General features: G+C 40.0%; 1 protein-coding gene across 1 annotated transcript; it reads right to left on the reverse strand.

The window, feature by feature from the left end:
• Positions 1–27990, reverse strand: BMX (BMX non-receptor tyrosine kinase). Its single transcript, XM_086753976.1, is given in 17 exon segments — positions 1–75; positions 1036–1119; positions 1122–1195; positions 3128–3246; positions 3721–3785; positions 5483–5699; positions 6629–6800; positions 7532–7606; positions 8045–8172; positions 8897–8976; positions 10572–10626; positions 11394–11466; positions 23554–23673; positions 24417–24486; positions 26752–26880; positions 27860–27900; positions 27903–27990. Coding segments are annotated over 17 exon segments (1665 nt in total).

A 27990-nucleotide genomic window follows, 5' to 3' on the forward strand; every position in this document is an offset into this window, starting at 1 on the left:
TCAAGCTCTGTTGTCTTCTCTCAGTGCCTCCAAAAACTATAAGAGCTGATAAAAGGCAGGGAGCTTTTCTGGTAGCTAAATGAAGCAAAGATGATGGGTATGGTTATTTAATTTTGAAATCATTCAAGACTGTAATTTGGATTAGCTTTTCTTGATTTTACAGTGCAGAAATTCAGAGTCAGTGATGCTTATGAGTAAAGAAAATTAAAGTTATTTTTTGTATCTTTCTTATGTATGATAGTTTAATCTTCTTTCTTTACATTAACATGTCCTCAAATATAAGTTATTTTTCTCATTTTTCTGACAGTTATAGCTAAAAAAGCCCCCAATATCACTGTCATTTTATGGTATCACCAGTAATGTGCTGAACAGTTCTTTGTTGCTGGTGAGACGCAAACCATGGTCCACAAACAACTAACTAAAATTTAAATGAAGAAGAACAATGAATCAAGATAATTCTTGGCACAGCAAACACAGATCTCTCAAAATAAAGTGAGCATGATCAGTATTTGACTTACAACTCCTAGGAGACTCACAGATGGGGTAACACATACTTCCCATTCTAAAAGTGTGATTATTTCTAGCAACATTATTTATCTAAAGTAGGGAGAAATCTCATCTAAATTAGTTGTTTAAGATCCCTGTATATGAAAGCAGGTAGCTTTTGTTCCATGGTGGTTAAGACAGAAAAAGTAAATGACCATGGAGAGGTACCAGTAACCATCCTGTAATTATGGAAGGAATTTAAACAATTAGCTTAGCTCAGTACCCAAATTTTAAACCATTAAAATTTGGTGAGAAGACTCTCACCCTGTATATTATGTTGATATTGAAGGATATTTTACTGTTATTTGCTTAAATAGATGGTTCTGAGAAGGAGTGGGACAATCTTCCTTTATGCCCTGTACTAACACTGTCCTGAACTAGACTGCTATATAGAAAGAAATGGCTTTTATAAGGTATATTTTCCAACAGTGACTCCTAGTGACTCTGGTTATTTAATTTCCTCCAGTTTGCATGTGCAGATATACATACCTCATGCCAGCAGTTGTACATTATCTGGTAGATGATGTCTGAAACCAGTTGCAGTCTATAAAGTCTATATCCTTGAGGAACTTTCTCAATATCACCTGCATGTTATCATAAAGCTCATAGGGCTGCTTTCCCAAAGTGAACACCTCCCACATTAAGATCCCTGCAAAAATATTCACGGCAATGGAAGACAATAAATGAAAATCAAGAAATGCAAGATAATCCCTTTTTCCCAAAACAAGACACACACGCAAGATGTAACTGATCAGACTCTTTACAGAGAATTTTTTCCAAAGAAAGTATGGAGATGACTGACAAGTGTGATTCTGTACCCAAATGTAAAATGACTCAACTGCAGTAGAAGGTGAAGTCAGATTATACAGCTAGTTATGAAATATATTTAATATGGAAAATAAGGGACAAAGCCCAAGACATAGCAATCCATGGATTGTAATTTTTGCAAAATACATACAAACATCCCCTTGTATATGTGTGTGTGTGTAAACAGAAAGAAGGAAGGAAAAACAGTGACAGCTATAAGTATCTATGTTTTTATAGAAAAAATAATAAGAAATTTTTTACTGATTTTTTGAAGTGAGTGGGATATATATTCCTTTGGTATCAGAAAGATTTCTGAATGCTTTATAGTGTCAGCGACATATACCTATAAAAACTGAATTATACTGAAGCAATAGAAACACTGGATAATATAATAATTATGAATTCATAATGATAGCTTTGCAAGAAATGATTTTTGTTGTAACTGAGCATCTGTGATAATCATGCCAATCATAAAGTAAAAAAAATATTGTGCAATATTTATTTCATAATGATATATAATACTGTCAGTAATTTTTTTTTTTTAAATAAATTTACTTGACCTTTGGCTTCCCTTCACTTTGAAGGCTGGAGCATTGTAGTATCACAGTGGGATCAGAATAAAATAGTACCTGAATCCCAGCTTTCCCTGCTGAGAACATTAAAAAGCCAAGGCTATTTGTTCTCTGACATCTGCTTTCAGGATATGAATACATTAGATCACTTTTTTAGTGAATTAAAGACACATTAGTTTAAAACAAACAAACAAGGTCTGATGGATCCCACTCTCCCCTTGCTTCCACTGCATCCATGGATAGTGTTAAAATGAGAAAAGACCTTCTGAGGAAAAATAATGTTTCTCATTGAAGTTAATGCCAATATTGAAGTTAATGACAATAAAGCCTGGAGCCAGGATTTCATCGATAAGAGCAAAAAGAAAATGTATCACCAGAAAATCCAAGTTATGATTTAATCTCATATATTATAAACAACTTGTAATGGGCACGAGTGAGCTGTTTCTCTGCCAGAGGCATTAATATTGGGAAACTAGCTGAAGTTAAACATAAGAAGCAGCGTAGCATTTGGAAACACTTTCATCTGCTTTATTCACTATTATTCCATGTCAAGAACAGTGGGTTGCAAATCGTTCATCAACTTGACAGCTGCCAAAATTTTCCTACTGGAGGAGCAAACTCAAGTAAGTGGAATTTAAGCCTGTTCACAAAAGGCTCCCTTTCCTTTGACACCTTTTTCAGACTCTTAGAAACACTGAACAGATTCCAGGGATTTGTAAATCATACCTTGAAAACCCCTAACGTGGAAGATCAAATGTTTGAAATTCCTGGGTAGAAAGTGATCTGCAAATGCATCTTATTTTTGCCAAGATACAGAGTCCCAGCTCTTCCACAGCTGGCTCATACACAGAGTCCACTCTGACCTCTGGACTAACAGAAAAGCTCTTTTGACTTGGGCATCGGAGATTTATGGTCTAGATACACCAAAGATACTGTTTGATCTCCACTGCCAACAGTTTACTTTACCATATTAAACACATAAAAGGAAATGGGAAGCAGGCAGGGTTTCTATGTGCCTAAAAGAAAAACAACAGGGCTAAAAAATTCCAAAGAGGATAGGGCTTGGGTGTATAAAACTGTTAAACAAGAACACAAGCTGTAACTGCATTTTACATTCCTGCAGTGTGTATATGTCTAACATTTCCACTTAGGAAACTGAGGAGATCCAAATGTAATGTGTATATGTCAAATTCTGTACGTACCCAAGGCCCATACATCTGACTTGCTGCTAAATCTGGTGTAATGAAAAACTTCTGGTGCTGACCACTTCACTGGAAATTTGGTTCCTAGTGAACTTAAATACAAGTCATCCAGAACATACCTACAAGGCAAGAACCAGCCTGGGTTGTGACTGAGTTACAGTGAAATACTATTTATTGCTTTTTTCCTGTACATCATAACATTCCTAAGAAAAGCCTGGGCAGAATCCCAAATTGCTGAAGTATACCTGATAGAGGCCTTAGCTATAAGCCATAGAACAGATTGGTATCAACTTATTAGAGTTGGCCTTCAAATTAGGTGAAAATCTTGTATACAAAGTAAACTCCAAGATTTCTTTAACAAACATGAGTAATGAAATCTCTTAGGCCTTTAAACATGAGCTCTTTTAGGCAGACGTATGACTTTATTCCAACTCCATCACAGTTTATGGTCATTAATGGAAAAGAGACAAAAAGAACTGTATCACACGCTGTGCCTTAACTTTACTACCAGCCAATTACAAGCTGACCAATGCCAGTAAACTATATATACACTAACATTATAGCTTCAGAAGGCTCCCAATTGTTTTACTTACCTGGTCATCCCAAAGTCAGATACTTTCACAGTAAGATTGCTGTCAACCAAACAGTTCCTAGCAGCCTTTAGTAGAGAAATGAGAAAAGAGATGAGTGGAAAAAGTACAAAGAGGAGCAAATAATGTAATATCTTGGTAATTTGCTGATAATAATTTTTATCCTCTAGCATCTCAATGAATAATGAAGAATTTGATTGCTTTCATTGAAGCAATTAAGTTTGGAACTGTAAGGGAACAGTAAGTAGGTCTCTTATTTCACTTTTTGACTATTGATTGAAAAACATTCTTTACCATTATCTCAGCTTTACAAATAAGGACATTGAGGAAACAGAAGTAAGAAACCCACATTCATCTAAAAACCAGAAACACAGCCAGAAACTAATCCCCGTCTTTCAAATTGCGTCCTACTCCAGGGTCCTTTTCAGTAGTCTTGGAATTTACCAAGGCATAAAAAAGTGAAAAAACATTGATTGGATTATTTGCAATGCACTATAAACAGAGTGGAGCAATGAAAGGTGATTTGAACAGCCTGGTTTATGAAAGGTTCAATATAAGCCTAGTTCTGTAAATGATCACTTGATAATATTTATCTAAGGCTGTCTTCTCTGCCTGCATGCTTATTAATTTCCGTGATACAGTTTGCATCTACAGTCTTCAACCTGAAAGCAAGCTCACGTTTTATTTCTGTTTTCCCATAGTCTACAGTCAGTTTTTGGGAAAGTGAAACTTGAATTCTGCTACCTAAGTTGTCCGATATTCCTGATTTCTGAATCAGACTGTGAAAATTGCTGAGATATGGATTTAACAACTTTGTTTACACATAAAGACAAATCTTTGAAAACATCAACAAGACATTCAAAATGCTACTCGAGAAGACTGCACCCCTATTGGAAAATTAAGCAAATTTGTACAGTTATCCAACACATTTGTCACAAATGATTCAACACGTTTTTGTCTACAGTTAGAAAGCAAAATACGGCTACTGACTCTGAAGCACAATACAGCAGAAATTGGTTAGGTTCACTTTTAATAGGCCAATAAAATCACAGTTTATTTCCCCAAAGTCAGAATTCTTGAAGGTTAAGTTTTGCATAAACTTTGGGTCCAAGTCCTTGAAAGGTCTGATCCCTTCATTGAAAGCAACTTGAAATTACTTGCTTGAAAACTGGCAGAAAAATGTATTTAAAAGACCTAGGGAGTTGCAGACTTTCAAGTTCTGTTCTTGCAAAGCACCAGAGTAACTTCCAGCTTATCCTAGTAGTGTTCACAGTTGTTTTGTAAGAGAAATAGTTCCCAATTAGGTAAATCCCTAACTCATCAGAAACAATCCAAGTGACCCAGATCTTTAATGTTGCACCTCTTTCTCCTGGAGGACTACAGCAACATTGGACAGAAGCTTTTACTCCGGTGGACTAATTTTACAACTGAATGTCTGTGCTGCCAAGTGGTGCACAAATCCTTGAGGCTAGAGCCCATAAATGCAGGCAGCACAGTGTGCTGTGCTGCGGGCCTGTCAGCTCAGCGCTAAAGTAGGGCATGTTAGCTTGTGGGCAGTGCTGTTTACATATCGCTTTAGTGCTGCTCATCCAGAGCTGCCTTGTATTGAGCCAGCTGGCCATCTCTGTTCAGAGAACCACAGCGCTTTTTGGGGTGAGTGCCAAGAGAGCCAGTGCAGCTGTGGCTGATCATGGGGGGTAGGACTGCCTAGTGTTCGGTCATCCCCCTACTTTCCCTGTTCCACTTCTCCCCTGGGATAGCTTACCAAATATCTATGTATAAACTGACAGCTCTCCAGAAATGCCATAGCATCACAAACATCATAACATATTTCCAGAAGCTGGAGGGCTTGTAGTTCCTTCCCATAACTCCTTAGGTAGCTAAGCAAACAGCCATTAGGCATGTATTCTGTCACAAAATAGATGGGACATGATTTTGAGCATACACTCTACAGTCTAACAAGTTTGGGATGACTAAGTCTCCTGAAATAAAGAAAAAAAGAAAATAATGAAAGAATAGATAGAGGTTATTGTGCATTTCCCTAAGTTTTGTTCTTCAAGTATCGATAGAATGTACTGAAATAAATTATTGAAACTGGATATAGTCCACCTCAGACTTCAAATACTCCTTTTCAAGAAGAACTGAGTGTCCTTCTGCTCACTACTTTGAAACTGAGTAATGATGACAATAAAAAGAAGATTCAGTATTGATGAAATGACAATGTTGTAGTCAAAAACTGAAATAGGATTTGGCAGTCCAAAAGTGCAGCCTTAATAGTGGGAGAAAATAGATCTGAGGTGGAGAAGTGGACATTAGACCTCAAGGTTTTCTACTAAAACCATGTTGCAAAATTTTCAGATTCAGAATCCTGATTGTATCAGCTAGTTAACAGACAGGAATGTAGTGCATTCCTTCAGGATACAAGATATCCAAAATATTCTTGAATTTGTATGCTTCATTTACCATCTCATGGAATTTCACTGGAAATTCTAACATCTTTGCCTCTCTGAGTCAGAGACTAAAACTTCAATTTTCAGGTTCATATTTCAGTTATCTTCAGTTATTAATCTTTCTCTATTTCCTACCTTCAGGATGCCAGGAACAGCTTTCTAACTGTTTCTGTATAAATGCTAATGAAGCATGATTTTAAGTGACATATGTGGAATCTCTGAAGTTGTGGAAGAGATGTTAATTGAAAACTTTGTAGATGATCCTATCAATCTTTGTTAAGTTCTTTTTGTAATACTTCAAATATCCTGTGTGGCTACCTATTTAGCCTGCATCTAATGTACTCACCGTTACTTAATGCTATTTTTAAGAGGAAATTATCTTTTCTTTGTGTGCTATACATTACTGATTAATGTTTGGAGACATCATTATTTCCAAATAATTAAGCAATGCCATAGCTTACATCATTGTCTGAGATTCTTCTATGAATTCATCTTCTGACATTGCTCCCTCTTTAATCATCTTTACCGCCACATCATATTGACCCTTCCACTTTCCCAGATGCACCACTCCAAACTGACCACTCCCTAGCTCTCTCAGTAGGAATATTTATTCTCGTTTCAGCTCCCAGATTCCTGGTGGGACAAAAGAAATTCTGTTAGCAAAAAAAAAAAAAAAAAAGACTAATGCAGGTGTGGTATCCCCCTCATGCAATGTGTTGCTTTCTCTAGAGGGTTGCAGAACCATGCAGCACTGAAGTAACACACTTGTCTCTCACTTTTGTGTTTTAGTTGTGAAAGGAGACTACATTTTCTACAAGTGTTGTTTGTTATAAATAGATTTGAAAAAGATTTACATATCAAATTATGATATATTTTCATATAGGGGACTGGAGAACAAGTATTGTGCCAGGTTATGTGGCAAAGGGAAAGAATGGCCATGGCTTGGATGTGCTGGGGAAGGAAGCACGCAGGGTCTTGCATAGTTGATACAAAACTTGACACAAAATGCCTTAAAAAGAGCGCAACATGAAAGTTGACATAAAATGCCTTTGCATTCACCTTGTCCTGAATGTAGACTAGATGTGCTTGCAGGAAGGGATACCTTATTTCACAGAACCATAAAGTCTCAATGTTATACTAGACCAGAAGAAACTACCGAAGAAGCTATTGAATGAAAGACCATCCCTCTCAAAGTCTCACATTGTCTTGTGCATGGGCAAACAGAAATGGCCACCAAACAATGAGCTCAAAGATCCTGTAACCTCCTGCAAGCCTGAAAGCAGTAAGAATAATTATTTTCTGGCTATTCTTTTATTGGTGGCCAAGACTGACACCAGTTTCAAAAAGGAAAGTTATCTTCATACCATTTCCTAATGAAGCTTTGGTTGGGACTTTATTTACTTGCACAGACACTGAAAGCCGAAGCCTTGTCACCATGCCTACAAAGAAAACCTGTTAAAGGTCACAGTATATACATGAGTCTTCTGAAATCAAACAAAATACAGGGAAACTAATACCTCCCTCTCCCTCCCATATCGCAACCATCCTAATGACAGACATTCAATATGCAATATTCAGCAGCTGCTGCATTACTCCAGAAGACTGAAAATTTTCTATGGTTAAGGGCTAGTCCAGCAAAGGTATTGCAAGAAGAGTATTGGTGTTGCAATTATTGCAAGTACAATACCCAAAACCCCTGTACAGCAAAGGAAAGCAACTATATTAATTGTGAATACGTTAGATCAAGTTCCATCCAAATTCTTCCAAAAGATGTTTTAATATTTAGAGTATTCAGTATTAGAAGAGATTCACCATAACTCTGAGAATTCCAGAATCCTAAGCCAAAGTCAATCAAGTAGAAAGAGCATATGGATTACCGGCTGAGTTGTGCTGATGGTAGTGTATAAGCTTGGGAATTGATCCAAAACAGTAATTTTCAGTGAGGTAATACTTGTTCTCAGGGGTTTTGTGCACATGGTAATGTCTGACTGTTCCTTTTTTCCTTCTGAAAAACATCACAAAGTGCTGTACATGTCAAAGCCTTGCAAAGTGCCTTCCAGCCCATGTGGTAACAGATTAGTTCCTGAACGAACTGCAACACTCCAGCTGACCAAATAACAAAATATGCAGTCAATGTCACCAGGAATACTGTTAACTTTTCCTCAGTCTGCTTTCCCCTCCTTTACACCTGGATATGTAGTACCTCCTAGCACATTGGAGACTTCTGCTGTATACTGTAATATAGTCTGATGGTTAGCACTTGTCTGCCAACAGTTACATCTAGAGCAAAACACTTTCATACACTGCCATTGCAATGGTTCTAAATTTCATTTTGAAAACCTCCCCTTCCCCTTCCCCTTCCCCTTCCCCTTCCCTTTCCCTTTCCCTTTCCCTTTCCCTTTCCCTTTCCCTTTCCCTTTCCCTTTCCCTTTCCCTTTCCCTTTCCCCTTCCTATTCTCCTTCCCTTCCTTCTCTCTCGCTCTTGAGACTCCACTATTCCCCTAGGCATGTTACATGCCTATGTTTAGATGAGACAGTTCTGTACCTCTGTTCCCCTGTTCAGGGAGCCACTGCCATGTATGAATTCAAATAACTAATATGACCTGAATGGGCTGAGGTTCACCTTTAACACAATGCAGAGATTTCGTTGTTGACCAGCCACACCAAGCAGAATGCCGATAGCACACTCATATAAAAGGTGCACATTATTTGGATACTCACTCAGGAACCTTGCTGAATTGCTGAATACAGACACAGTATACATTCCTGCTTGGCTAGATTTCCAAACAATAAAAGCACCTTCTTTCCCCTAATACAAAAAAACCAAAACAAAACAAAAAAAAAAAAAACCCAAAAAAACCCCAAGGAACAATGAGGTTGGGATTCATGTCAGTGAACTTCAGGCTTTACATGGTCATGTCCACAAAGGACATCTGACCTCCTTTAAGGACTGCATTAGGACAAAATGAATTATGCCTTAGAAATATTTATTTCTCTCCACTAAAAAGAGAGTCTAGGTAAATGGTTGTGGTATCCCACTGTAAATGTTTAAAATTAGATGAGTTGTACCCCAGCCCAGACAGGAAGCAAGTAGTCTGCAATTTTGTTTTGGTCTGCAGATACAGATTTATAAATGGGGAGATGGACAGTTGTTAACCCCATCCCCTTCTTCATGTGCCCTCCAGAAATGGTACACGTTATAAGACCCAAACACGGCCACATACATCCTGTCTGAATAAGAGCTCTATCCACCACACTCAGTTCCTTTACATAATGCATTAGACTGAGGGTTTTTTTTCAGTATTTCTGAATTACTGAATAAGTAGAAAGATTTCCACTGCACTCTATTATATTTGGACTATTTTTAGTCTTTATGTGGTTCTCCAGTCCTAACTTTCACTATCCAGTTTTACTTCTGTTGATGGCTTATCACACTGTGCTGGAAATTCTGGTTTTTGGAGTTCACTCGAAAGTGCTAGGAATGGCTGTTGCAGGGAGGAAAGCAGACTTATAGCACCTCACATACAGGCCAAGGTTCACTGCTGTGAAGTTCAAAGGAAACTTCATGTCCTCTTAAATTAACTGGAATCAGGAGTATCCAGCATCTTCTGGGACTGTGAGATCACTGCCTTTCTCCAGTGATTTTCCACACTGGAATTTCATTCCTGAACCTATGGTGGACGTGTAAGGGAAAGGACACTGAATCACAGCTTCCAAATAGTCGGGTTATATAAAAGTTTTTAGTGGCTGAGGACAAATACGACTGCCTGTGAGAAAGCAGCAAGCCACAAGAGGAAAACTTGTCTACTCAGCACACTCAAGCGCAAAGCATGGCTGAGGCTGGGTCTCCTCCAGAAAAGTACATGGACAAGTCCTTCTGCAGCCGTCTGCTGTAAAGACTTGTACACCTGACTAGTCTTACAGTGACATCCATCCTTGCTCCTAGTCAGCTGCATCCAGCCAACACTCAGTGGCTCAGCCAACACTGGGTTTGCTCAGGGTTGCCTGCTTGTCTGGATGAACTTCTTTTACTCCACATTTGTGTATCCATCACAGAGGATTCTAGGCTGACCTGCAGAAAGAGCCACACTGGAGGAAACACCACAGACTTAGAGATAAAACCAAAAAGCAGGGTTTTGAGGGGAAATGCACTCAGTGTGGCTTTTTTCCAGGCCTATTTTAGAGGCGCATCGTTTGTTCATGTATGTAGAAGAGCCATTAACTCATCCAGGCATTTTTGGACACCTGTTTATTGACACCAAGTTAGCACAACAGTTTCTAGCACTCTAATACTACAGCTATTTGAAGAGCATCAGCATCCTCTAGCTACGCAGTATAGCAAAGACAACAGACAGAAACATTTCCATGCTTGTTCATATACAAGCAATAAAGGATATGTAGGACCTTCTGACAGAGCAGCTGCTCAGACTGGGCACAGGAGATATTACCAGCATACCAACTGCAAAGAGAAATACTGAGTTTATTATTCACAGGCTGATTTCTGAAGAAGGCACAGCAGACACATGAAAAATGCCAGACATTGTAAATATTTGCAAAACTGCTTTTAATAGCCAGAGGGTAGACTTGGGGCTTGTCCTGCATGTGTGAGTTTAGGGCATGAGATAAAAGGAAAATCACTGGTTCCCATCTACTTCCTTTCATCCAGTGGCTCTCCTCACCCCAAAATATCTAGGCCTACTCTGTGACTCTGACTTCTTGCAGTATTTCCTTAGACGAAGATCCTGCCACCCTAAAGCTCTGCCAGGAGCTCTACTAGAAGTAGTTTGCTCTGTCTCCTGCAGACCATGACACAGCTGTCTCCCTAAAAGCTGGGAGGTGTGTAATTCTTCTCTAACCTTGAACCTTCTCGTTGTCCTAATATCTAAGTAAACTGAGAGATCCCAAATGGAGGAAACAAGCCAAACATGCTATGTCAGATCAGTTCACAGAGCTCTAATAAAGCCTTTTTAATAGCAGTTCACTTTTATGAACTATCTCTTTAGCATACAAGACTTATTCGTCTAAATTACTTTTTTTTTTTATCTGAAAGCAAATACACTCATGTCTTTGGAAGTCTGTGAGCAATGATGTTGCTGATGACAATATTTGTAACTGTTACTATTAGGATAGCCATACATAGGATACCATTGCTCTAGATATAGGGGACATGTATAGTGGAAAGACAATCTGTACCCAAATAATATTTTGGTTCTCCTGAAGACATACTCTGTATACTCACTCATGCTTAGCAATACTCTGCGTTTCTGCCAATGTCTGCTCGCTGACACTGGAGTTTTCCCTGCAAAGACGAGAGAATGTGCTGAAATTGTGAAGAGCTAGTTATGAAAAATACCTTCCTTGGGTTAAAAGTCATGCTACACATGTTTTTTCAGTAGTTATGCCATGGTCCAAGGTGAATATTTAAAAAAATTGAGACATATTTAATCATCTGGATTTTTTTGTGACTTGGTAAACACTGATACAGCCTTTCCCCTCCACTGTGCAATGTGTTGGAAAGCCAAACACTCTCTGTGCATGCTGTAACAGGCAATGAAACTACATATCCCATTAGTGACCTTATGAAGAGATTGCATCTACCTTATCAACATTTATATAGAAGATTTCCAAAACTGCACAACTCCAGACTTTACAAATAGATATTCTTAGCATGACAGACAACAGAAGGAGTTTGCGTGACAAAAAAAAAAGAGAAATAATCTCTTGTGCAGAAATAATAGTGATTCTTATTTATGCTGTCTTTGACAGGATACTATAAGAGTAGGGAGGGATTTTTTAAGGAAACCTCTGAATCTTGTCCAGTATGGTTTACTGTAAGACAATTTGTTATGGTGCTGTGAATTTGTCATTCAATTACTTAGGCGTACATTTAATGCTTACAATGTTGTGTTCACGTTGCTAAAAATGAAAAGATAGGTCTGATGTATCACTTTGCCAGACCTGGACTCCCTTTACCCTGTACTGGACCATTCACATGCATACAAGAGCCCAAGAGTGCTAGCAAGGTTGATTTAATGCTGAAATAAGAGTACAAACTTTGAAATCCCAGCATCATTGAAGTGAGTGGCAAAACCCTATTGATTCAAATGAAACCAGGATTCTCAACTGATGTTTTTTGCATTAATGTATGCGTCAAGAAGACAAATTGTATTTGATTCTATACCTTTCAGGAAACTTCAAGCGTAGTACTCAGAAAGTTATTTAAAAAGAGAAATATTCCAGAAATATCACCTAATCTTTACTAGAGTGGTAAGGAAAACATTTAAGCAGTAGATGGCTGCTTATTGATTCACCTTGGCTCCTCATCATTCAAAGATAACTTTCTCAAGTAAGTGCTCGGTACGAAACCTTCATTCCTGCAAAATAAACAGTTCACAGTTTAGCTATCGTACATGACTGTATTTTAAATTTTGTCACATAAAGTAGGAAGAAAGGATTAATCAGAGAGTCACTTTTTAGAAGGCCACTAACAGAAATGCTCATGGTTAAAACATTTCTGCTTGTACTTACCATGTAGAAAAATATAGAGGTAATCTGGTTTAGAAAATTACATTTCAATGAAGTACTCTCTGCTAGTCATTGAAATGGATTGTTCCTTCGCCATGAGTTTCATCAGATGGAAGACTGGAGCAGGTGTTCGACAATATCATTACATGCCATCTCAGTTGCTGTGATGAAGGATGCCAGTGACTAATGGGTACCAGTGGAGTATCCAAGGTCGAATGCAGAAAGTCAATAGGTAATCTCAGCACTCTTCCCAACACAATGTCGGATAAAATTGAGAAGCTAAGCTAAGTGAACATGGACAGCTGACCTACCACCATAAACAGCTGTCAGCATGGCATGTTGCACCTAAGATATGGGGGCCAGCGGGCCTCTGTACTTGTAAGGGCATTTGCTGTGCCCATCAGAAAAATAAACAGAGAGAATAAACTGTCTATTTGAATATGGATGGACATAGAAAGGAAGAGTTTATTTAACACAGATCTCACTAGAGTGAGAAGAAAACTGAGAGTACCTGAAAACAGGTGAAAAAAGTAACTCCTGATGTTTGTTCCTACTACACTCAGGAAAACAAGATCTACAAGTTTTTTCAAGCAGAATTTAAAGGTTGTGCTGTGACATATATGTGACTTGTCCTTACAGAATAAATACTGCAAAAGTCTCGGTTTCTCAAGCCAAAGAAAAAATTGTAAAAGTCTTCCCTTTCTCTTGATCTCTTTCTGCTTCTTCATTCATCTTGGAGCCCTCAACTCAGGCTCTGTAAGCAGAGCTGCCTGTGTCATATGCTTTTACAGAGCCATAAACAGCCCCGTGAGGGCATTTAAGAGCATGTCTCAGCTTACTAATTTATTAGTGATTGTGAGTGATTGGGGTTGTGTACTGCATTCTTCACCCAGAACAGTATGCCAATCCTGTGAGTTATAAAGTGCAGACACTTTACCTTAAGTTAAGGTTGCTTTATTTGTTGGTTTCCTTGTAGTTGTAAACTTAATCAGTGAATTATGAGTGGATCAAGTAATATCATTCTCTTCCAAACCAGTTTAGGCATTCCCTAGCTCAAAAATTCTTCCCTTACACATTTCTATCAAGTACATAAAATCAAACTCAGCTAGCATCCATCATGAGACAGCAAAGAATTTTATCTCTTCCCAGCAGCTCCTGTTTGTTGCTCTGCCTTTGTCTCCAGTGTACTCCTAACGCTGTTTCTCATTTGATAACTTGGGGAGATACTCTCTTTTCTGCCCCAGCTGGATATTATTGAAAAATACTGTATTTTAAGTTGCTGAAGGGGATTCTTTCATTTGTGAAACTCAAAGAGAATAATTAAACCCTATGCAGGATGGGGTGCCCTGTCTTTGTGGAAAAGTAGTGCTACAGCTGGGGACAGACTGAAGTGATAAGTGATTCGTGCCTCAGCAGTTCCCACTGATTTCCCATGCTGCTATTGCAATAGTAATGCCGTCGGTCGAAAGGTGGTTTGCATATGCAAGAGAGGCAACATTTCTGTTTCACTTAAACAAAAAAAATGGGTAAAAATGGATAGCTTCTGTGTACACAAGCCCTTCTTCAGGCACATATCAAAATTAAGACTACTGAATACTATCTTAGCTAGTATACTAGGCAGTGACTGTAGTAAAACTTACTCAACCTGGCAGCCAAGGACGGTAATGAAAATGAAGTTGTACAGAAAACAATGAGGCTTCTAGAGCAATGTTCAAAAGCTGCTAAGGTGTCGTAGTTCAGCCTCGATGGGGACCAGACTACGCAGTCTCTCTCTCACTCCCCCAACTCTCGGAGAGAATAGGAGATGATATAAAGAAAAACGGCTCAAGGTTTGAGATAAGGACAGGGAGAAATCCTTAAAGTTACTGTCACGGGCAAAACAGACTCGATTTGGGGAAAACTATTCATTTATTTCTAAAATTAGCAGGAGAATGAGACAGGGAACAAGATAACCTCCCCCCACCCCTCCCTCTTCCCGGGCTTAACATTATCTCTACTACCTTCCCCTCCCGAGTGGCACAGGGGGGAAAAAGGGAATGGGGGTCGCGGTCAGTTCATCATGCATTGTTTTACGCCGCTGTATCATTGTCGGGGGAAGAACTCCTCGCATTCCTTCTCTGCTCCAGCGTGGGGTCCCTCCCACGGGCCACAGTCCTTCGTGAAACTGCTCCGGCATGGGTCATCTCTTCCACGGGGTACAGTTCCTCTAGAACAGCTGTCCCAGTGGGCCCTCCACGGGCCACAGCCTCCTTCAGGCCTCCACCTGCTCTGGCGTGGGTCCTCCACGGGCTGCAGGTGGATCTCTGCCCCTCCGTGGACCTCCATGGGCTGCAGGGGTACAACCCGCTCCACCATGGTCTTCACCACGAGTTGCAGAGGAATCTTGGCCAGGAGCTGCGTTACTCCTCCCCCTCCTTCTTCACTGACCTTGGCGCCTGCAGCCGTTCCTCACAACAGGCTGGCAGACGCCTCTCAGGATCCTTTTTACATCTTATTCACTTCTCATCTCCTCTCCACTTCTTGCAGCCGGGCCGGGCCGAGTTGGGCCCAGTCGGCTGCCTGGCGGGAGGCCAGAGGGTGAGGCCTGCAAGGCCCATGAGGTTCATGCCTCCCCCTCTCTGCCCCCAGCTCAGCTGCTTCACATCTTCTGTTTGTTTTTTTTTCTGTTTTCCCCTACTTAAATACGTTATCGCAGAGGCATTATCACGGGACATTCTGCTACCAATTGGCTCGGCCTTGGCCAGCAGTGGGTCTGCCCTAGGCCTGGCCGAGTCCACTAAACAAAGGGGAGCAAATTCTAGCAGTTTCCTACAGAAGCTACCACCTTAGGCCCCCCCTCACTAACAATTCTAATATAGATCCTGAAAGGTACCACAACTGCCTGCAGTGTAGTCTACAAAGATGAGATATATAGAAGACGGTGATCATGGAACAAAAGTATTCTGCAGGGTGTACTTACCCTTCCAAATCCCTTACTTTCCACCTGTCAGAATCTTCCTCTTGCAACACATAGTATTTATTGCTTCTAACCAGCTGAATAGCTGAATTTCCTTCAGGTTCATAGCTGCATTGGGCCACAGCCACATTCAGAACTGACTTGTCTGGTGATAGCACTTGAGGCAGGCTTCTGTGCTTCCGCCTTTGATGACAGAGGAAATTAAACTATAAGGAGACGCAGCACAGCGTACAGTAAAAAATAACACAACATACACATGATCACTTGTGTCGTAGTTCAGCCCTGATCGGGACCAGACTACGCAGTCTCTCTCTCACTCCCCCACCTTCCGAGAGAACAGGGAGAGAAAATATAAGGAAAAATGGCTCGAGGTTTGAGATAAGGATGGGGAGAAATCCTTAAAGTTACCGTCACGGGCAAAACAGACTCGACTTGGGGAAAACTATTCATTTATTACTACAAACAGCAGGATAATGAGACAGAGAACAAGATAACCTCCCCCCACCCCTCCCTCTTCCCAAGCTTAACATTATCTCTACTACCTCCCCCTCCCTGAGCGGCACAGGGGGGAAGAGGGAATGGGGGTTGCGGTCAGTTCATCACATGTTGTTTCATGCCGCTGCTTCATGGTCGGGGGAAGAACTCCTCCCGACTTCCTCCCCTGCTCCATCATGGGGTCCCTCCCACGAGCCACAGTCCTTTGTGGAACTGCTCCAGCGTGGGTCATCTCTTCCACGGGTGCAGTCCCTTCAGAACAGCTGTCCCAGCGGGCCCTCCACGGGCCACAGCCGCTTTCAGGCATCCACCTCCCCTGGTACGGGATCCTTCACGGGCTCCAAGTGGATCTCCTCCTCCGTGGACCTCCATGGGCTGCAGGGGGACAACCTGCTCCACCATGGTCATCACCACAGGCTGCAGGGGAATCTTGGCCAGGAGCCGCATTACTCCTCCCCCTCCTTCTTCACTGACCTTGGCGTCTGTAGCCGTTCCTCACAACAGGCTGGTAGATGTCTCTCAGGATCTTTTTTACATCTTATTCACTTCTCATCTCCTTTTCACTTCTTGCAGCCGGGCCGGACCGAGTCGGGCCCAGTCGGCTGCCTGGCGAGAGGCCAGAGGGTGAGGCCTGCAAGGCCCATGAGGCCTGCGCCTCCCCCTCTGTGCCTCTGCCCCCGCTCAGCTTCTTCACATCTTCTCTTCTCCTTTTTTTTTTTCTGTTTTCCCTTTCTTAAATACCTTATCGCAGAGGCGTTATCACGGGACATTCTGCTACCAATCGGCTCGGCCTTGGCCAGCAGTGGGTCCGCCCTAGGCCCGGCCGAGTCCACTGAACAAAGGGGAGCGACTTCTAGCAGTTTCCTACAGAAGCTACCACCTTAGGCCCCCCCTCACTAACAAAACCACGACAACTTGTATCTTCAACATGTAGAATGATATTAGGCAAATTAATCAAAACCAGGGAGCTGGGCACAGACAAGCAGCTTTTTCCTCATCCATTTAGAAACACAGCCCAGATACTGTTGTCCACATTTGTGAGACAGGTGAGAACGGAACCAAGTTCCCTGATAATGACAGCAGAAGCAAGTAACTCTGAGTGGAGGCTGACACTGCTGTAATAGCAAGCTCTCATTGCCAGAATTATGTGATAGATGTGATTTGTATCAAAAGCCTGCCACCTATCTGAAGCTGATACTACTTAATGAGCTGTTGCAGTTCACATGCTTTGGACAGCACATGACCAAATTATGCTTTACTATAACTAAGTGGGATGATATCCTGTTGTATCAAAAGACCCCATCACAGAATTATAAAATAACTTTGGTTTCTTGAATGGCTTTTGAGCAATAGTAATGTTACCATGAAGCACAATAAGCATTAGTCAGTTGTTACTACTAATCATTGAAAGCAAAAAGCTATGCTAATTCTAAATCATTCCCTTTCCTTACCATGTTTTATTGATGTTTCTCTGCTGAGCATGTTTGGTATAAGGAATCCCACTCCTTGGTGCCTAATTTTCCCTATGCAGAGTTAAGCAAATGTAGGTACGTAACTACGGGATTCATCTGACCTAGCTTTGACCCATGTCTTCACGTGAAATATGTAACCCTACAGAAGTGTCTACCTCTCATCACTGATTGATGAAGAGGTCTACACAAATGACTCGGATAAGAAGCTTGGCATTAAAGTTTGGTGACATCAATCAAATCATGAGCAAAAGAGCATCTCAAATTAAGGCACTGAAATGCATTTAGAAATCAGGGAAATGGCATAACTGAGAAAATCCAGACATCACCATTCTTTAAGAGCAGAGAAAACTACACTTGAAACACTGACAGCAAATGATGAGGGAAAATAACAAAGACTTAGGAGAAAAGGCTCCAAATGCCACCTATTGAAAACCGCTGTAGTGCAAGAATGCCAAGTGTCCTGAAGCAGGCTGTGATTCCTTTAAATCAAGTCCAAGTGACCATGGCACTGTATGTTTGCTTGTTTTCTCTTTGTTGACATTTCTTTACTTAATCTAAACAAAGAGAAACCAAAGAGCCAAGTGAATGCGTGGTTGAATCCACTGAGCCATAAGACACATATGATCTCTTCCTCCAAACACATGAAGCGTCAATCTGATCTCACTGAGCTCCAGCAGAAATACGCATTCTTTAAAGAGGTATCACTCACAGCAGAGCGCTCTTCATTTGACTAGAAGAAGGTCTGTTACTAATCACGTACCACCACTGGAACCCAATAGGGTGCTTCCTGTTGGTCATACTTGACTTTGATGAAAAGGAGCTTATAGCTTTGAGGGCCTGTGCTAGACGGGATTCAAGTCTTACACTGCCCATTTGCCTTGTGGAATAATGACAGAACTAGAGTTGCCTGCAGTTGTCAGAAAGATGGAGAAAATGATAATACAGGGATTAAGCAGTTTTCTCTTTAAAACATCTAGTGATGTTACAGCAAGCTGATACTCAGTAAATGTGCTTATGAGCTGATGTGCACCTCTGACATTTGGCCTCAGTAATTTTTGGAGATTAAATTCTTCTTTTTTAATTTCCTGTGTTTTGCTTGTGGAATGATCAAAGGGTCATCTTCTGATGGAGCTTTCATCTTTTTTTTTTGCGTGAACAGAAGAAATTGCAAAGCATTAACCAAAGTAAATGGTATAAAGAATTATTATCACAGAAATGAGTTTTTCTTTGTCTAACCTGTCAGGGAAAAGAACCGGCCAAAGATGAGCACATCAGATTTGCATCCCTTTGGGTTTCACTGCTGGCTGTGTTTTTGTCTGTTGCAATATTCTGGATGGACTTCATCTGTACCTGGTACAGATTAATGTCCTGATTTATGTTCATATATACAGCATTTCCATTTCCAGCACTGGCTAAAAGCCCCAGAGCTTTTCCTAACAGTAACTGAGAAGATCTTATTACTTCCTTTATGCTGGCAGTGGTATGACTGTGGTTTTCATATTGATGACTGTGACACTGTCGTCTAGAAAGAGCCGTAGGTGGCAGTCTAAGATTCAGCTGCAATATGTATATGGGGGACTATCTGCAGAACTGCACCCCTACTGTACAGCTGGAAGCATGTGATGGGTCTCTTCAGCTTCCATAAAACTTGTCCAATACATAATAATGAGAAGATATATGTGTACACTCAGTGGACTTCTATCTGATCAACTGCAGTATCGGTCTGACCTACATAAACCATTTTCTTTTGCAAAGATAGCGGATGCTGGGCACCAGCAGAGGTGGAAGTGTTTCTCCAGCAGGAAGCTTCTGCTTCCTCCTGTTATCAAAGCACAAGGGAAGTGCCCACTGGTTCCCATGAAGGGACCTTTGTGCTCACTGTTCTTTGTAATGGCATCACTCTTTAGGAACCAGCTCCTCTGTGGGAGACTGGAGGTATAATGCTGAACCAATGAAAGGGAGAAAGGCATTAAAGGTGCAGGACGAAAGCATGCAAAAGTAATGCCTCATGCAAAAATGTAATGTCTCTGGTCAGTTTTGCCTGCATGCAAAAGTAATGCCTCTGGTCGGTTGGGAAGAAAGCAAGGGAGCAAGACTTGCAGAGGCTGGAGAGATAAGGGACAAGGACTGAGAGGTAGGTGGAAGGAAGACTGAGGGTATGGTGGTACCTTTGATGATCAAACTGAGCTGATGAAAGGGCATAATAAAAATGTGCTGAGAGATTACAGAGGTAGCTCTGTGACTAAATATAGGCTGTTCCTCACCATGAGAAGTCAGTATTAACCTTCTTAACCTGATTATATCATACGGCTTGGGAAAATGAAGTCAAGTTGTTCTAACCAGATGTGGTAGTTATTATAACTGCATTTACTGAACATGTTTTAGAACTACCCATCTGAAAACTGTCGTGTCCCTGGTTTTTACATTTCCCTTTCAAAATATCTTCTCTGAACTCAAGCAGATGATAAAAATAAATCATAAAGGCCTAGCAGAAATCAGCATGTTCAGCAGCAGATTTGCATGACTGGTGATCTCTCCAGATAGACAAAGCATCTCCTGATGGAAGCCAGGCAAAACAGGCCACAACATTCAAAACAAGTTATGCTGCTGCATTTTCAAAAAGCTGTTACTTTCAAATTATCAGAAAAAAATGTCAAAAGCTTCTTTGTTCATAGCTTCTTTCCAAGGCTTTATTTTTTTTTTTCCTTAAAGCTCCATTTTACAGCTCTCGTGATTTTATCTTCTGTCTCTTGATAATCTATGTGTTTCTTAAAGCTCTGGCTGTTCATGTCAACTGTATACACAAAAATTCCAGCTTTTTTTTTTCTTTTTGCTTTAAGTTACTTTCTGATTAACACAGAGAGACTAGGAAATAGATCCAGACTGTATTCTAAAGATACAGAACAGAAGAGAAATTAAAATAAAGCAGGAAATACAGATGTAAAAATCCTATTATTTGAAAACCAAACTGGTTTAATTTGGAGGATGCTAGGGTAATGATGTGTGAATACACAGTCAGACCATACTGTTAGTCATTTTTTAAAGAGATAAAAACATCATAACTTAAGCAACTTTGTTCTCTTCTATTCTCTCGTCATTGTTACCTTCTTCACACCTTCAAATCTCAATAACTAAGCTGGGCAGTAAAAGTAAGGTCAAAGATACCACTATTGCTTCTGTATTTGTACAGGAGGAGACAGATGAGGAAACAAGCATAGAAGCAGATCTCTCAGTCTTGCTTTTATTCTTAAACTGGCCAACTATTGCCCTTCTTCATCAAGCAACTGCTGTACCAGAGGACTCAGGCTGAGCTGAGCATGAGTAGTGCTTTTTGGCATCCTGGTGTCCTGTTTTTCTCTTTGGGTCTGTGAAGGCCTAACTTTCTCAGATGAACAGTAAGGCCAAGTGGGTGCCGAAGGAACATCACACTCCTGGGGTTTTGTCTGATATAAACTCAAGATAGAGGCAAGACCACATGAAGAGCTCAGATGCACTTCCCAATTCATTAACTTAGGGGCTGACTCTGTAAAGTTGGGCTAAGCAAGCATCTGTACTCCTGACCCAACCTCAGTGGAATCGCACAGCTTGGGACTTGCCTGACATAAATGCAATTCATCTGCCATTTCTCACCCATGCAAAGCAGGTATATTTGTTCACATCTTCAGTTACAATGTTTTCTCCAAGTACCATTTTCACTGGAGAGGGTGGTGGAGGGGAGTTTTTGGCATCTCCAGGAGCAGGGACCTCCTAAGCACTAGACAGCCAATTTTGATGGCATTCCCTGATTCCACTGGAGAAAAGTGTACGAAGTAAAATACATCCCTACAAGGGCTGTAGCCAGTACTGCCACCAACATGTTAAAGTGAACAGAAAGCGGCTGAGACTTTCCCAGTTTGCCACATGGAAGAGGGAGATGAGTCCTTCCCTCTGACATGTTGGTGGACTCATGGATGCTGAAGCCGCGCTGCAGATTAGAGGTCTGCACCACTTTCCAGTGAGTGGCTTTTTGCAATTCTCCACCCACAGTCCTCTCTACCACCTGGATGCCAGGTCTTTCCCTGAAGCCAGATACTAAAACTTTTTCAGCTACCAGCATTTGAGGGACTGGAGGCAGTGTTTTCACACACCCAGTTATGTAACACAGAGTCACATCTGGAAGAGAGGGAGAACTAAGGAAAAAAACCATGAATTTAAGTAAGACTTTATTTCTTGAGGCTTTCTCACTGGCAGATCTATACAGTGACAGCAACAGCACCATGACAGACAACATCTCACCTCCCTGAAGTATTGATCTGCTTTACTTCCAACCTTCTCTTCATTCAAGTACTATCTCAATATCTTTAAAAATCCCATCAACCAACCATTGTTTTAATCTATGTCAAAATACAAATTTAGGGAAATTTGTAGTTGTATTTAGCTCTGTGGTTTTCACAGTTCTGTTAGCTTATTTGACTGTATACAGAAGGAATATTCTGTTTTTATTCTGGTTTTTGAAATAGTTTCGTTGATACTTTTAGTCTATGAAACAGTGATTAAGAAATACTGCTTTAATTACCCAGTGGTTACAAGACTGATGCTGTCTGGAGTCATCCCTGCACAGACAATCTCCCCATGCCCCACACATCTCTGTTAGCAACCTCGGGAACTTATTTAGGAACAAAGGAGGAGTAGATACAGCACATTATCCTGCATGTATTATTATCTCAGACATAAGCAAAGTGTTCAATATACCAAAGTTATCTTTAAAGTTCTTCTCTTGGCTAAGCCACCCATGACTGGTAATGAGGTATTTCCTTGTCCTTGCAACTGACCAGGGGTTCCATGGCCTTATCTGCTTTTGTACCAAGTGGTTTTGAAGTTAGATGAAGCTATTCAAATTACTGTTACAAATCAGCCGACCACTGATTTCTGGTCACAGTGTGTTGTGACACATTATTTAGTGCTCCATACTGATGAAACCTGTAGTAATAGTAGGTAAGCCTATATCATTAATTTCCATTTGCAAAAGCAAATGCCTGTTACAGGTAGTCTCACAGGTATAAATCAGGTTCCTAACTGCTTACACCTACATTTTTTGGATTTAACTTTTGCATTCATACTTTTTTGACTGTGACTGTAAATGCTTAAGACCAAGGTTTGATCATGATTCAAAGCAGGGGATCTACCAGTGCTCTACCATTCCAAATAATTGAGCTTTTAAAGGCTGAAGCCCAAATACTCATAAACTGTTTTTCCCTCTCCCAAACGTGGCCTTTCACTGTTAAGCATCTACACAGACGTGAGGGAATTCCCTTCTGAAAATGTGAAACCTAGGAGGGGGCCACTTTACAAATTTTCCTCTCTCAGTCTTTACAAATAAGAACTAAAATGCCTAAATATTTGTGACTAAGTTCTACAAAAAATACTTTCCTGAAGTATGTTAAAATTTTTAAAATGCTGCAGGTTAAATCACAGTGTTTAGAAAAAAAAATATTAATATAATTATATATTAATATAAGAGTTTTACTTCTATTTAGTTATGAAACTGTATTGTTTTACACTCATTCATACACACTCTTGCACTGAACTTCTATTGTTCCTACCCATCCAGCTTATAGGATCTCATCACTAGAAAGATCTTACAGCAAAATGCTACAATTTAGGTGGAGAAATAATAATGAGAAAAATAATTCCATCACCTAGTTTATTTTGTAGGTAAAAATTTCAATAATTTTTTGATGAAACACAGCAGATATAATTTAGTGTATTATTTCCCCGGATTACACTATAAGCTACAATGTATAGCAGCTATGATTTTAAACGGAGCTTAGCAAATACATGAAAAGGTGAAAGTAGATTAGCTTTTATATTGATTAAACTGCCTTAAGTGTCCATGTGATATGGTAATATTGTGAAAAACATCAGTGAGACTAAATAAACAAATAAAAGAACACGTTACATTTCTCCCAAATCATCCATCCAGGGGCTGCTTTACAGGTCTGCTTGCAACAAAGAAACCTCCCATTGATGAAGAATCCTTTATGGTACTTGTTTAGTAAATCAGAATTGTCTTTAATTTCTGAAAAGCACAAAGAAACCAAAAGTAATGTGACAGGCTGTAAAATAGAAATGTTCCTTATGATCAATAGAGTCTGCTGCACCAAACCATGGGACCCCAGAGTGCTTATCAACTCCTAGTGCCAGACACACATCCTGGTCACATCTTTATCTTTATATTCCTTTACACAAACTCAACTATTTTTGTTCCTACAATGGCCAGAATGTGCGAGGGCTGCCCTACTCAATATGAGGTTTTTGCCTTCACTGGAGTTATGCAGGGAAACAGTTCTCTGCTTATAACTTATGTGTTGCATGGCTATGATTTTGTTTCATTGAAAACAATAGAAATGTCCTTGAAAAAAAAGAGGAAAATACAAAGGAAAATGCACTATCAGTATTGGTTATTAAAATGGCATTCATGCAGTTAAGTGCTATACTAGCCACATCAGGAATGGTTGTGCTCTATTAATCTCCATCAGTAAAGGCTGAACGTATGATGAAGATTAAAAAATGCACATGAAAAGTAAAAAAAAAAAAGCTTTATTTTGTCTTATTTGTCACTGAAATCTTCAGCCTTTAAAATTTCTAACCCATTCTTGAAAATACCATGCATTTCAACCCGTTGGTGATGAAGTATGAGAGAGACTACAAACAAGTGACAACGAATGGCACAAAATGATGAGGCAGGAGCATTTTCCTATATGTCCTCACATTATTTGAATATTTTGGTACACAAAGGAATAATGTTACATTTATGCAAACCTGCACGCCACTGCTCCCAGCTCTCTTCATTAGCAGCGCAGACATAGAGAAGTCCACCCTTGTACACAACCTGGAAGAGGTTGGCAAAGCCAGCATGGTGAAAGTGTACTGTCTGAAAGTATGTTACTATGCAGAAGGGAAAAGGAGAAGGGGATGGGAACTAAAAAAATAGGTTTTGTGGACCCACATCAAACTCCCACAACTTAGTAATGTTTCTCAGAGGTCACTTATATTATTGCCATTTCATATAAATACTTCGTACTTCATATAAATGTAAATGTAAATGTAAATAACATAAACAATAAATATGTACTGCCTTAACCAAAGTGGTTTGTGTCCTAAAGCAAGGTTGCAGAAAAACAGGACAGCATCGAATATTTCTAGATATTTCCACCTTCTACGTACAAAAGACCTTATAGCCCACATGTAAACTCCTCCTTTCCACTTCAGTTATTCCACATCCACCTTTCAGCTTCTGGCTCGTGTTACACAAGGACAGACCGAATGCTCACCAAGGCCAGGAACCCGTCTCTGACAGCATCCAGCAACAAGTACTGAGACAGAGTTTATGCTCAGGGCAGCCACAGAGTGATAGGAAATCCTGATCTAAAGGTGATGCATTTATACTTAATAGCATTTAAGAAGTATTTTTCTTCTCTGAATTTGTTCAGTTGCCTTGTTAAGCAAATAACTAGTATCTACAACATCCTGCAGTAAGTAGTCCTACAGCTTAGCTACACAATACGAACAGCCAGCTTCTTTTGCTTGTTTTCAGCCTATCTTCTGCTAACTTCGTTTGATGCCTCCCTAGTAATTGCTAACATCTGCTTTGCTTTTGGATCACATTTAGTACTGGGCTGGCTGTGTGTGTGTATGTGTCTGTGTAAGGTGAGGGTTTCATTTCCCTCAGGTACATTGCTTTTCAGTCATCTGCACTGAATATCAAACGCCACTTCATTGCTTTTGTTTGTTAGACTGAAGAGCTCTTGTTATTAAATGTGTACTCCCACTGGTAAGTATACATGACTGATCAATTTGCTTCCTGTCTCTTTATTTAGTTAAATGATGGAGCCTTGTGAGCTTTTCTCTTCAACATGTTGTCCATCCAATCTATCATTGTCAAGTCTGTCCTTTGACCTCGCTTCAGTTTACAACATCTTTCTTCAATTATGGTCACCACAACTAGACACAATATTCTCCTGGTGATCACAGTAGCGTCAAAACATATTGAGTACTTTTATTCAATATGTGCTTTCTTCCATGTCCAGGGATGCCATTAGCTCCTTTGGCCACAGCATCACACTGCCAATTTGTGTTCAGCTATCATAATCCTAAAGTCCTCTTTAGAGATATAGTTTCCCAGAAAAAAGATCCCCATCCTGTAACTATAGCATACACTCTTTTCCCCACTTAACTGAATTATGCACTCCTGGCATAAATACATTAATTTAACATAAATGTGTCATTCAGTGCCACAAAACTGGAGGAGGGAGAAGGGAAAGGAAGACCAAAATGACACCTAGGATCAACCAAGCAGTGAAATAGTAAGTATCTCTCATGAGGTTGCTCTTGGGCATGGCAATTATTGCAGGGTCATGAATTAATGTGCTATTTAGCAACCCTGTTATTCACTCTAGCAGCCTGATGCTTGTGGTGGCACTGTTTGTTTGGCAGCGGCTCTCCAGAAGGGGATCTGTGGCCACTTCTCACATCTGCATGTCCCACTGCCCATAGAACTGAGATTGATGGAGGCTCTGGGAGGAACCAGAGCTGAGCAACTGAAACAGATGAAAGGCAGCAAATTTGAAGTTATGGCTTTCCCATGACATTTAATTCTTCAACATATGCAGTGCCTATGTAGTAGCTGCATCTTCTGTTACAAGGCATAGCCTTGGATTTCCTGACTGTGGCACATTTGAATGGTAATCAGGCAGTCAGGGATCAAATCCTGCACTTGGTATTGAGGCCAAGAAAAAGAAGTGGAAAGAGACAGTGAGAATTAAAATAAGATTTTTAAAGTGCTTAATTCTGCCTTAAAATAAGTGGTAATCACATAGTGTAGTGATATATATATTCCAGAAAATATTAAAACAAATCCGATAGACCTTTGAACATAAAAGAGACAAGACTTGATCTGTATTCTATCACAGTCAATTAAAAATATTTCAGCAAAGTCACAACTTCAGTAATAGGGACTGATTTTCTATTTGCTGTAAAAACCAGTAGCACTCAGCAATATCAGGTGTCACCACTTAGGACAGGAACACTAAGTATAACCTTAGGATGACTGGCATATTTCACATGAAATAGAAATGAAACAAATTTCATAGCTAACCTGAAAAGGATATTGTCTCACAGGAGGTGTGGATTCCTCAAGATTCACTGTCTCAACACATCAGATTTTCTCATTCTCAGTTGACCCCCTTTTGCTTCCTTTTTTTGAAGAGAGACAAAACACAGCAGGCTGTAAAATAATGTTAACACAATAGAAAGTATTCTAGTTTGATGATTTTGTACAATTTTGTGTTTCAAGCTGTATAAGTCATAGCTTCAAGTTTGTTAAACTTCAAAGCAAATGTAGTAAAGACATTTAGTTGGTGCCCTACCTGCATCTAATATATGGATCGAATTCCTTTTAAAGTCAGTTACAAGAGTTACAGGACACAGCCCTACATCTTCTGCAACTGCAGGAGTACAGAGCAGAATGGGGGACTAGGAGGAAAAGAAGAAGGAAGAATTAAGAGGAAAATACCATGAGTAGAAACCAGAAGCCTAGCTGTGGCATCTGTAATGTTGTTAAGGCAATGGAGCTTATTCTCACTGAGCTTCCCTGCAGTTTTGTAATGGGATGTAACACACAGGAGGAGTCCAAATGTATGAAAAGGAGCAAAAACTTTAAAACAAGTTGCCTGGGACATATATTTGCATTCCTAATGGGAGATCTTCTGAGTGAAAAGCCATCCTTTTGTGATATACAATCACTCCTTAGGAAACAAGGATAATTTAACCATCTGCTTTGTGCAGCTCAGGGATGAGATTCTGTTAACTAATTATGACTCATACAAGTAACTTCTGAAGCGTTATTTACATCAGTTCAGAGGGAAGCCTGAACAAAGAAAACATCCTTATTTGAGACAATGTGCAAACATATGCCAATGTTAATTACTTGCTTAAGTTCTCTGTGGAAGGACAGAAACAGATGCTCAATGGTAAGCACAACAGTAAGAGTTGTTCTGAATAAAGATACTCTTAATCCTGTGTCTAAGTGTTTTCCTGGACTGAAACTAGGATTTGATACTCTATAATTCTACTCAGAACAAAGTACATCTGTTGTTCTAACACATAATGTCTAATCAAGTTTCACAAAAGAAAACGAGAGGAATAAAGCAACATTGGAAAATCTTAGAACAGTTTACTTACTTAAAAAAAAAAAAAATTCTTACCCCTTTGTCATATTCATAATAAGAAAGGTTTGCTTTCGTCAGAACAATCTTTTCTTGTAATTAATTGGTGATATTTTTTTTTCTTCTGTTGTGACTTCTTTAAGTTCTTCTAGAATTGTTTTCTTCTCCAT

The sequence above is a fragment of the Chlamydotis macqueenii genome, chromosome 1 (assembly GCF_036417535.1).
Source record: "Chlamydotis macqueenii isolate bChlMac1 chromosome 1, bChlMac1.mat, whole genome shotgun sequence".
Lineage (NCBI taxonomy): Eukaryota > Metazoa > Chordata > Aves > Otidiformes > Otididae > Chlamydotis > Chlamydotis macqueenii.